Here is a 12,840-nt window from a genome sequence, read left to right as displayed (position 1 = left end):
GCATTCTGCTTCCTGACCATATCCATCTATGTTGAAGAAGAAAAATAATATATAATAATTGAATAAAATACAAAAAAGAGTAAATAAAAAAAACTGGAAATTTCACTAAGCATAAGGAGAGTAAAAAAGGCAAGAGATGATTGAAGAAACAAGAATGTTTATACTATCAGAAATTAATCCTACTTACTTATTTCCAATACGAACATAAAAAGTATAAAATCAGCCAAAAAGAATATATTATATTTAAACACAAACATAACAAAAAAGTATTAGCTGTATTAATAAAAAAATATGTACATCAATAAACAACAGTGAAAATAAAAAAGTGTCAGTAAAAAAACACTGTTGGTTAAAGATTTTTATTTATTATATCATTAAAAAACGCATGTAAGTTTTACAAAAAAAAATTAACTTATTCTTCTGTTGGATTAAGTGGAGGAAATGACTTTAAAGATTCATTGATATCTTTTAATGATAGGTACAAATCATTTTTGTTTCTACTTAATGCTTCTTGTATGAATTGGAGTGGTATTTTTTTATTAAAGTGCATCTGGACAGCCAAGAGCAATTCATAAGGATAAGAAATCTCTGTTTGAATTGACTGAGATATGTATTGATGAAAAGTGTTATCAAGAGACGTCATTGGAACAAGTAAGACAGAGAATGAATGGATTAAACACAACTTGTTGATGACTTTGGGATTATTTATTTTCAACGAGATTGATAAAAATGAAAGAAAAGTAAAAACAAGTATTGGTTTTTTTTAAAAAAAAGCAGTTTTTTATTATTTAAAAACATTCAACAACAAAGAAAAGGATAACTTTTTGTTTGTGTAATATCATTATCTTTGAATTAATTGTTTAATAATAAAAGAAATTATTTTAATATAAACAAACACATAACCAAAATAAATTAAACAAACTCATATCCAGTGCATTCATTAATTGCGATAGATAATTTCTTTTCTAACTTTTCTTTTGTTGAATAAAGAGGAAGTTCTAATTTATTAGTACAAGTATGAGCAGTGGGTAATTTATCATCAGGATTGTCGTATTTAATAGAAGAGATAGTAAATGGAAGAGCAATTCCGTTTGATGTTTTAAGATTGGCAAATCCCCCAACTGGAGCTCTAACTTGTCCGGTTACAAACTTAAGTAATTTTATATGGTCTTCTTTTCCCCATTCTGATAAAAGTTCCCAAAGCCATTGTATTTGAATAGAATTTTCATTATACCCTTCATAAACAACATTTTTCTTCAAATCTTCAAAATTAATTTCATTTCCACATAATATTATTTCAATTTCTGCTGGTGTAAATTGTTTGACAATTTTTTGTGAAAGAATTGAATATAATCCTTGAGAGAACCATTCACATTGTAATAAAATTCTTTTCACATACTTATGTTGAATTAACAAGTCAACGTATGTACCTTTATTTGTTTCATTAACTTCTGTTGTTTTTCCTTCATCCTTTAATTCAATTTCTTTTATCTTTCCATTTACCACTTCGTCTGTGACAAAACATAACCCCCAATCATTCACATTTTCATTTAATAATTTTTTCATTTGTTGTGCAAATGAATTGTCAATATTATCAAGATTTTCTAACTGATTAGTAAGTCCTAATACAAGTCTAAGAAATGCTTCATTAAAATGAACATCAACAGTAACCCCATCAAGTATAATTTTACCAATTACTTTTCCAATAAATTCATATATTTCTTTCATTTTAGACTCTTTATGTTCTGGATTTGGAATAAGCGTACAATTATCTTCAGAAATAAATAATTGAGCTTTTCCTTCATTAATCTCTTTAATAAAAGATGAGTAACATTCTTTTAATAATCCACCATTGTCATCTCCTTGTTCTCCAACAAACTGAATTCTAAATGTTTTAAACCATTCTTGTGGTTTTATTTTACACAATGATTCCATTAAACTATAGATTATATTATTTCTTTTAACTTTAACTAAAATATTTCCTTCAACTTTACTTGATAAACTTGACTTTTTTAGATTTCCTAATTTCATTTCAAAAGGTAAGTATTGAGGTATTTTATTTAATAAATTAAATTCTTTTTCAATTAATTCAGGTGAATTTCTTAACATTTTCTTTACTTTTGAATTTGTGTCATCAAGAATATTTGTTATTTCACTTGATAATATTCTATCATCAAGACCAATTAATGAAAATATTCCAAAAACAATTTTAATTCTTATTTCATTAATTTCTTTCTTTAACTTTTCTCTCAGTCTCGTATAATCTACAAAAAGAACAAAGTTGTCTATCCTTTGTTCAATAACATGTTCAATGAAATACCATAACTCTTCTTCATTTAATAATTCTTCTTGAATAAATTCGTTAATTTTATTAGCAGTAATGACTTGAATATTTTGTAATTCAATAATTGAAGAATTAAACACATCAATTTCTTGCTCATTAATCCTTCCCTCATTAGAAATATATCTGTATATTGCTTCTGGGTCTTGAATTTCTAGTTTTTGTGAAATACACCTTTGCACACACTCTCTAAATAAAAACATTGCCTTTACATTCACTCCAAAACTTATTTTTTCTTTAAAGAATAAAGTAAAAGCGTTTTGAATGCATTGAATAAATGCTGGACTTACTTTTATATTTTTCTTAATACTTTGAAGTTTAATTAAAACCATTAATAATTCCATAACTTTTATAACATCTTTTTCGTTACAACGCTTAACACATTGTTTAAATGGTTCATTAAATATGTACATCACCAAATTGTTTATTACAGTATAACTTATTGTTTCATCATATAGACATAAATATACAATTCTTTGCTTAATCCCTTTCCCAATCCATTTATTGCAATTAATTAAAAGATTTATTGCATCATCAAAAGCAAATAAATAATCTTTTTCTACTAGTCCTATTTTTGTTCCTTTATTAATTTTTTCTTTGTACTTCTCTGTTTTATATTTTCTTTCCATTTTTTGAATATCTCTTTCAGGTTGCTTGTGTATATTTCTATTATTTTGAATAGCATTTAAATTTAATACACTTGTATTTTTTTGGTTTCTTAATGGATGGGCATGGTAATAATCTACTAAGTAGTCTTGAAGAATATCATTAGGTAATGACAAAATAACTTCTTCATCCCATTCTTCTGGTATAGGAACTCTTCCTATTCCACGAACTTCAATCATCTCTCTAACAATACTTTCTTTCTTTTCTTCACAATTTGTTTGTTCTTCTCTAATATGTTCTTTTATAATCATAATAATGTTTCTTAGATGTTCCTTCTTTTCTTTATCTTCACTTGATATTCTTTCGTTTTCTTCTTTTAAACACTCAACACAATTTTTCATTTCTTCACTATTTCCTTTGTCAAAAGAGTAAATAAACGTTTGAACAATCTCGTTGACAATAGGCATGTGTGAATAACCAATTTCGTTGAGTTGATTATGCATCACTCTCATTTCTTCACTTCCTTTAAAATTTTCTTTTATTTCAATACCCAAGTCTTTATAATGTTTAATAAAAGCACATTCAAATGGTGTTAATTCCTTTTTCTTTTCAACTGGTATTTCTTCCCAAAGCTGACCTAGTACTCCTTTCTGTTCTAAAGAGTCAAGACTTTTTGAAAATATTTCATCATTAGTCTCTAATAAATTATAAAATTCTTCATCACTCATAATTTCCGGTTGTGATTTATTTTGATTACATGAATTTATAGCCAATGAACTTCCAATATTTTGGACTACACCTTTGAGAGTATTAGACAGGTTGGTATTGGGTGGTGGAATAAAATATTCTTTTGATGATTCCAGTGTACTTTCGTTTTGTTTTTCTTGAATCAAATCTATGAGGAAAAGTCCAGACTTCTTTTCTTTCAATCCATCTTGAATCTTTCTTTGTTTCTCCAGAGTTCTAATTACTTTAGCGTTGACTGAAACATGACAAGGATGAATATCTTCAATACAAATTCTTTTACATGGCATTGTCCAAGAAAAAATATTCAATACATTAGTACCATATTCTTTAAGTTGATAGAATTCTGAATTATCAAAATACTTACATGAATTATAATTTATCATAACTTTCAATACCTGTAAATCTTCATTGAAAATATCTTCATCAATTGGTTCAATAATTGACTTAATTAATTCAGATAGTATAGAAATAAAACAATACCCATTTAATAAAGGGTCTTTTATTTTAGTTAATTGTTGAAGGATAAATTGTTGAGATCCTCTTTTTTTGTATGCATTTAAAATACTAAGTATTAAATATAAATACTCTGTTTGATTATCTTGTTTGAACATAGTATAGATAACATCAATAATTTCAGTTATGTCTTGTTCTTTAAAAACACCTATTTCATCAGATACTTTTTTCCATTCCTCTAAATGAATGTCAAATAATTTTTTATGTTTTAATTCTTTTAGATTAATATATGGCTGTAACACTTTACAACTTAAATACCCAAATAGTTCTCGTTCTTTTCCATTCATAGTCTCACTAAGTTCCTTTTTATCAATTTCAGTTAATGACTCAAGAATTTTTGGGTCTATGATACTAGATAAAGAAAAAACTGTAGTACATTCTTCCATTCCAATACGTTTAAGTGTACTTATACTATTTGTAATTATCATTGAATGATTTATTGCATAGTCTAATACTTGAATACCTTTTTCAATTCCATATTGTTGAATTAAATTAAGACTATTAATTTCATTAGAATGGTATTGATATATCATTCCTATATCTTCACAATCATCTTTTGTTTGAATACTTTGAATTAAATGTTCTTCTTGAATAATTTGATATAATTTTTCAACTATATTCAATGGATATTTTCCATTTAATTTTTCCCCAAATAAGTTAATGTTAATTCTTGTAGTATTAGTGTCTTCAATAGAGTTTAAGAATATTACTGCGTGGTGAATCCCTTTCATATCTAATACTTCATTTCCTAATATTTTTAATTGATAATTCTCAACACATGGAAGATGAAAATGAGTATTAAAAGCAAGATCAATTCCCATTTTAAATCCAATAGTATTTAAAACGTTGACCTCTTTACATTTATCTAATAAACATGATTTAATAACATAATCATTTTCTAATGTTGTTTTTAGCCAATTATTCATAACATACTGTTCTCTGTCAACACAATTAAATAAATAAAAAAGAATCCAATCACTTGGCTCAATACATTTCTTTTTAATAATTGAAATTAATCCTTGTTCATCAAAGCCACTTATTGTATCTTTAATTAATGCAATAATAACCGAATGAAAAGCCTTAATTGTATTTGAATAAACAAATTTACTACATTTTATATCTTTACAATTATTTCTAATATCAAATTGAATAAAAGAAGACAATATTTGCCTTTGTTCATTTTCTGGTAAGTCTTTAATATCATTATAAAGAATTCTAATATACTTGAATAAAACAGTACATACTTTTAATGCTGGAATTACCCTGGTTTGTTCAAATTTAGGTGCTTTAGCAAAGATTAAATGAAGTTCAAAAAATATTTTGTAGTATCGTTTTAACGACACAATATCATTGTCTTCAATAAATTGAATTTCTCTATTAGCAGATTCAATTGCAATTTCAAGTAACTCTCTTTTAAATTGGGTATTATAAATTTGTATAAATTGAACACAACTTGATGGAGTTAATGAAAGTAGAAACATTTCTTTCACTTTAGTGAAATTACAACAATTTGTATTTAAATTCTCAAAACACTGCATCATAAATTTATTTACAAGTTCATATCTTTCCATGTTCTTAACATTTGTCATTACTAATCTTTCAACTGGGATATTATCATATTCATTCTGGTGTTGCTGAAGATATTCAACACAAATAGGTATAAACCCACTCAATGGAAACACAAATAATAAACTGGAATTTTTTATTAAATCAAATAAATTCTCTGTACTTTTGTCAAAGTGTTCTATGATCTTTTTACCAATTAAATTATATAATGGTAATATTCTTTCGTCTTGATAATAATTCAAACTTTGTATTAATAAATCTAATACAACATAATGAGTTATTAATACTTTATTAGACTCACTTTTTTCAACTATACTTTTCATAAAAACAATTAAATCATCAAAACTACTTCTAAACATCTCATTAATTCCATATCTTTTTAATCGAATAACTGCCTTTAAGAGAGACTGACATTCATTTTCATCACAAAGTATTTCTTTTATACAATTTAAACAAAATATTTGGATATTTTGATTAATTTCAGAAGAAAGACACTGATATTTTAATAGCATGAGTACTAGTTTTGTTTTATTCTTTTTAACTTTCTTTTCTAAAATACAATCTCGAGATAAAAAAGCAAACTTCTCATAATAACTCTGAGAAAATAAAATCTTGAAAATATCAATAATGATAAGTTCATCAAAAGTCTTTATCAATGGAATTAATTTCTTTACTACTTTCAACCTCTTAGGAAAATAATGATGAATATATGAAAGACAATAATGAATAAATTCATTATTAGCAGAGTCTTCATCAACAATACTTGCATCAAATGATACAAGTAAATTCTGTGGATTAGGAATTAATGTATCAAGAATATATCTTTCGAGAACATCAACTAATAACAAATTCTTTGGTCTTATTATTATAAAATGAAAAGCTAAGAGATTTGAAGAAGGGTCTTTTAATAAATTTAATAAATAGTCAGTTTCAAAAGAAGACAATTGAAGTAATCTTTGTGCATTAATAAATACTGATGGAATATCATTGTGGTTAAAAGCTAATCGGTATTGATTGAATTGAGTAAAATTATCTTTTTGAATCATTCTTGTTAGGTATTGATAATACGTTTCAGAAACATCTGGTACTTCAATATTATTAACGGGGTTATAGCTAAATATTGGAACAGGTTTTTTAGAATCAGCCAAAATGATTTGAGACTTTGCAACAATTTCAAGATTTTCACAAAAAATGAAAGGAACAATAACGTCTCTATCTGAACTTGTCATACCAGTACAGTTTTTGACTAATAAATTGTTAAAAACATCCAAAACATTATCAATATTTTCTTCATTTAAAATGGCAATTTCAAAAGGTCCAATACTTCTTTTTTGAACAGAAGCTAAAAAATTAATTTCATTATTAAAAGTACTTTTATTAATTTTATTGTTAGTAATGTTACAATACGATACAGAAATTCTACCAAATTCACTAAAGGGAACATCTCGTACTTCTTCTTCTATTATATCACCAAAACGTTCTGAAAAATCAAAATGCCTTTCTCTGAACATTATTTTATTTATGATTTATAAGTTCTTCTATTTTTGAGGAATAATTTTTGAATATGACAAATTTTAACATTATTTTTATTATCATAAAACAATAAAACCAATTACAAATTAGTTTCTTACCAAAGAGATACAAAAGAAAGGTTATGATTTAAAAAAAAGAAATGAATGTATTTGTTATTTAATAGAATAAATAATAACAAATAATTTAACTAAAGATTTTTATATAATGTAACTTCTACAAATAAATATTTATTTTTTCTTTTTTTGAGTCTTGTGTTGTTCTAGATAGTTTATTTTTAAGTTAGTTAATGTTTCTTTATTTATTTTAGAACATCCTTCAAAACTACTTTCTTCCCATTTAATAGGAATATTTATAAAATCACATACAACAGCTTGAAGTTCAATACAATTTTTAAAACATTTAGCACATAATTTAAATGCATTAGGTATAGTTATTGCAAGTAAATTTGAACAATTTTCAAAACAAGAAATGGGTATTAATTGAATATTTGGAAGAAATATATTTTCAAGTAATTCACATGACAAAAAACATTCTGTACCTAATTTTGTAATAGAGTCTGATATAATAATTTGATGAAGAGATGAACAATGTGAAAAACATTGATCTCCAAGTTCAACAACATTTAATGGTAATTCTATTGATTTTAATGAAGTACAATAAGAAAAACAACGTGATTCAATTTTAGTTAATGAAGTAGGAAGGGATATATTTACTAAAGAAGAACAATAAGAGAAAGTCGAGTCTTTTAATTCTTTTAAAGAATTAGAAATTGTAATTGATGTTAATGAAGAACAATTAAAAAATGATGAATAAGCTAAATCAACAACAGTATTTGGTATTATTATTGATTTTAATTTAGAACAATTTGAGAAACAACTTCCTTTTATTTTACTAATATTTGTTGGAATAATAATAGACGTATTTAAAGAATTAGAAAAACAAAATTCTCCAAGAGTTTTAAGTGTGGTAGGAATAATTTCATCCTTAATTTTTCTATCATATGAAGTAAATTCAACATTAACACATTGAATATTATTTTCTATTTCTATTAATTGAGCAATCCAATATGGTACTAAACCAAAAAACTTTTTTGATTCACCTTCCACTTTAATAAAACTTAGTTTGGTGCAACCACTAAAGCAATCATTTCCAATTATTGTTAAGTCTGAACTTAAAAATAATCTTTCTAATTGACAACATTCATTAAAACATCCCTCTCCAATATTAGTAATTGAAGATGGTATAATAACTGTTGTTAATGAATTACAACGTGAAAATGCAAACCGTTCTAATTGATGAACTGATGGTGGAAATGGAACAAATCTAAGATTAAAACATTCACTAAAACAATTTTCTCCAATAACATCAACTTCCTCTGGAATTGTTATACCGTTTAATTCAACATCCTCTCTTGACAGTTTAATTCTTGTACATTCCATACCATTATTTGCTAATTCTTCAGCTTCAGAATATGAAACTGGGTATGTGCAAATAATTCTTTCAATTTGTTGTGAACTAATAATTGGATCATTTGATGAATATCGAATTAATGAAGTGATGTTATAAAAGGGATAAATGGTAGTAATAGGAACAGGGTTATATGAAAATTCAGAAATAATTTTTTTACAACTTTTATTCACAAAACAGAAAGTAATACAATCGTTTTGATTTTTCATATATTCTACAACAGCATATTTTTCATCATCACCCAATTTACTTTTTAGTATTGTTTTAAATTGACTTTCTTTTTTTTCTTCATTTTTCGGTTCATAGAAAATAGAATCATCACTTTCTTTATTGATAGAAGACTGAGATAATTCTCTTATAGTTAAAACACCAGTTGACCTTTCATTCTTATTAATCCTTTTTCTAGGAGATCGTGTTTTTCTTGATGTAACAACTTGGGAATCTAAACTTATCATAAGAGTATTATCAAAATCATTCTCCATTTTTGTTATTTTATAGTTCTTTATTCTAAAACACAAAGTGTATTAAATAACATAAAATAATTTAACTTTAAAATGTTTTTCTTCATCAAAAAAATTTAAGAAAAATTAATTCTTTTTATTTAAATAAAAATGAATTATTTAAAAAATAAAATATAAAAGCAGTTTTAGTTTGATATTTTCTTAAATAATATTGTGAATAAACACCATTATAATATGTGTCTGTCTGTTTTGAAAAACTAGAAGTATTGAATTATTGTTGTTACTTAAATTTTTGTTTTTCATGTAAATTAAGTCAAATAAAAAAAGAAAATAATTAAACTGATTTATATAAGAATAAAAATAATAATTTAATCATAATCATTTAATTATTAATTCAAATGAATAATATATCAAATATTTTAATTAATTGAGTAGTATTATTGAAATATCTTTTTAAATATATTTAAAAGTTTGTAGTTATAAAGAAACTTTAGTTTATGTTCACCTTTTTATCATTAAAAAACAAATTCAACAATCATCATTCAATTAAGAAAAATAATAAATTTATTTTTTACTTGTCATTCTTTTGACAAATCCCTTTTTATTTGAAGTTTTTCTTGGTTTGCTTTCTCTTCTTTTCTTTGAAGATTTAGATTTTGAATTTCTTTTTGTTTCTTTTGCTTCATATTCATTTGTTCTATCTAAAACTCCTCTTAATCTTTGAACGACATTATCTGGTAATAAATAATCAGGAATATCTTTTAAGTGTTGTGCTCTTTGGTCAACTAAAGCAGCTGTGTGTTTAATATTCAATTTTCCAACACTTTTTTTAAGCTCTTCGACATTACCAACTTCCTTTTTATAATCTTTTATTCTAGCATCATTACATGCATTTTTAGTAACATTTCTTTGCATATCATAAACTCTTGTTTTAAATGCACCAACAACACTTGGCTCAATAATAAAATCTTTTATTTCATGATCTTTCTTTATTGAAGTAATATAATCTTTATCTTCATTTAAAACAAAAGTAATAGCAGTACCTTTTTTCGATGCACGACCAGTACGACCAATACGATGAGTATAACTAACAATAGAAATAGGACAATCAAAATTAATAACACATGCTACATCTTGAAAATCAATACCACGTGAAACACTATAATTTTCTTGAGCTGAATCACCTTCAGAAATAATATGTGAATGATCTCCAACTTCTTCCATATTATTTTTGTCTTTAACTTCTTGAAGTTTTTTTGGGATAATCTTTTGAATAGTAGTTTCATCTGTAGCAATAAGAATATTAAATTCTTTATTATTAAATTGTTCAATAATATTCATTCTAATATCTCTTGGTAAATCACTATTAAGAACAACTGATGGAATAGAAAATAAGTCAAGGAATAATTTTACATAAAAACATTTTTGAATAGAATTAACAAATATTAATACTTTCCCATGAATCATATTTAATTTTAATAATACATATAAATTTAATGCTTTATCCTCTTTTCTTTCACAATTAATTATATATTCTTCTACACTTACTTGTTCTTCTTCTTCTATTCTTATTTTAACTGCTGACTTTAACATTAAATGTTTTAATGTTTCTATATCATCATTAATAGTTGCACTTAATAACCATTTAACACTTTCTTTTGGTATTTTTTTATTAAGCTCTTTAATATCATTTTCATATCCATATGCTATCATTAAATCAACTTCATCATAAACACTTATTTCTACTCCATCTAAATTATTTCCAGTCTTTTTTAAATATTGTAGTAATGTAGCTGGTGTAGCTGTTATAATATCGGGAATACTTTTCATTTTTCCTTTTTGACTAATAACACCATTTTCATTCGCAACGTTTAAAACTGAAATACCAAAATATCCTTTTAATAATTGGTCAATAACATTTTTACATTGATAACATAATTCTCTTGATGGATTTAATATAATAACTCTAATCCTTCTTTGTTCTTCTTGACTAACTAATAAATTATTTAAAATAGGAATAACATATGCGAGTGTTTTTCCACTCCCTGTTCTTGCTTGACAAATAATGTCTTTCCCTTCTAATGCAAATGGAATAAATTGAGATTGAATAATCGTTGGTTTAATAAAATTATTTTTCTTTAGTTGGTGTGTTAGAAAATCATCTAATTCAAACTCGTTAAATGTTTTTTCTTGTTCCACTACAGTAACTCCTTCAGTGTTCATTTCTATGTTCGTTAAAGGGTTTTTTTTTTCTAGTTTGATTATAATATTTTTTATAATAATTTTATTATTACTTTTATTTATAGGATATTTCTTTGTGATTATTTTTTGATTAAACCACAATTTTTATAACATGAAAAGATAACTGTGTTTGGACAATTTAAAACGAAAAGAAACAGCGATTTAGGGTAGTTCATTCTATGTAAATATAAATGAACACTATTTAATCGCAATATTAATTGTAATAACAACGTGGTTGATGATTAAAGTTCATTGTCCAATAAAAGTTACTATATTTTTAAGTTATTCATTAAAACTTTTTAAAATCATAAAATTATGCAAATAGAAGGGAAAATCATTCAAGAATATCAAACTTGTATTTCTTCATTAAAAAATATTGATTTATTAGCACAAGTTAAAGAGAATATCTCTGATGGGATTCAATTATTTTATTTAGTATATCACAAATCACCTCAAATGAGATGTAAGGCAATAACATTACTAAACATTTTTAGTAATTTATTATGGCAAAAGTCATCTGGAATTATGATAGATGGTGTTGACGTTGAGTTAAATATATTTGATAATATACAACTTCTTGAATGTCAAAATTGGTGTTACACAACACTAAAACTTATATTATTAAATCCAAATAAAAAAGTATTTTCATTTTATATCATTTTCATTACTCTCTTACAATTTCAACTACTCAATAACTATGACCAGGAAGATCTTCAGTCTTATTTCTCTCATTTCTTTCCAGAAGAAATTGATGAAACAACTCAAGATAATATACCAGGCTCTAAGGGTGAAAGTATCTGATTGAGTACTAGAGCTAGACATTAAAATTAAAAGTTCCTTAAAACATTCTATAATGAAGAATTTAAATGATTATTTTTTCTTAAATTTATTTAATAATTTATTGTACTTTATCAATAATTACAATAAAATAATATGAGCTAATCTAAGTAATGATATTTATTTTGTATATTTGTTTTCATTCTTTAGTGTTGTTATTCTGTTAACACCACTGTTATTTTTCCATATTCATATTATTTAATTTTCGTGTTTGTTGTGGTTTTACATCTTCAAAATTAACTTCATTATATAATAAATATATTTTACGTTTCATTCGTCTGTTTTGTACTGTCATTCTTATTGTTAGTATGTTATTATCATTTTCTATTTCTTTCATTTCTTATTGTTCATTTATGAATAAACCACACATCATTTATCAAAATTATTTAATTTCTATTTATCTCATCTCTATATTTCTGAACTTTTCTTATATTATTTTATATTTGTTTAATTGTTTGAAGTAGTTATTCATTAATAATAGATAGGTTTTTATAACACTTCATTCTTTACGTACTTAACAAAAAAGGA

General features: G+C 24.6%; 4 protein-coding genes across 4 annotated transcripts; 1 reads left to right on the top strand and 3 right to left on the bottom strand.

The window, feature by feature from the left end:
* Positions 1-912: 912 nt before the first annotated feature.
* Positions 913-7,284, bottom strand: ENU1_141630 (HECT-domain (ubiquitin-transferase) domain containing protein; the record flags this gene model as incomplete). The annotated part of the gene is made up of 1 exon (XM_008860335.1): positions 913-7,284. The coding sequence occupies one exon, from the start codon at positions 7,282-7,284 to the stop codon at positions 913-915; it is 6,372 nt and encodes a 2,123-aa protein (XP_008858557.1).
* A 249-nt stretch (positions 7,285-7,533) lies between these two features.
* On the bottom strand, positions 7,534-9,255 carry ENU1_141620 (leucine rich repeat protein, BspA family protein; the record flags this gene model as incomplete). The annotated part of the gene is made up of 1 exon (XM_008860334.1): positions 7,534-9,255. One exon carries the CDS (start codon positions 9,253-9,255, stop codon positions 7,534-7,536), a length of 1,722 nt encoding a protein of 573 aa, XP_008858556.1.
* A 543-nt stretch (positions 9,256-9,798) lies between these two features.
* On the bottom strand, positions 9,799-11,457 carry ENU1_141610 (DEAD/DEAH box helicase, putative; the record flags this gene model as incomplete). The annotated part of the gene is made up of 1 exon (XM_008860333.1): positions 9,799-11,457. The coding sequence occupies one exon, from the start codon at positions 11,455-11,457 to the stop codon at positions 9,799-9,801; it is 1,659 nt and encodes a 552-aa protein (XP_008858555.1).
* Positions 11,458-11,790: 333 nt separating this feature from the next.
* Positions 11,791-12,276, top strand: ENU1_141600 (hypothetical protein; the record flags this gene model as incomplete). The annotated part of the gene is made up of 1 exon (XM_008860332.1): positions 11,791-12,276. The coding sequence occupies one exon, from the start codon at positions 11,791-11,793 to the stop codon at positions 12,274-12,276; it is 486 nt and encodes a 161-aa protein (XP_008858554.1).
* Positions 12,277-12,840: the final 564 nt, after the last annotated feature.

Source organism: Entamoeba nuttalli, assembly GCF_000257125.1.
Source record: "Entamoeba nuttalli P19 unplaced genomic scaffold asmbl_5879, whole genome shotgun sequence".
In the NCBI taxonomy this organism is placed as follows: Eukaryota; Evosea; order Mastigamoebida; family Endamoebidae; genus Entamoeba; species Entamoeba nuttalli.
Note: the sequence above shows the minus strand (reverse complement) of the source record. Positions and strands in the feature narration are given on the sequence as shown.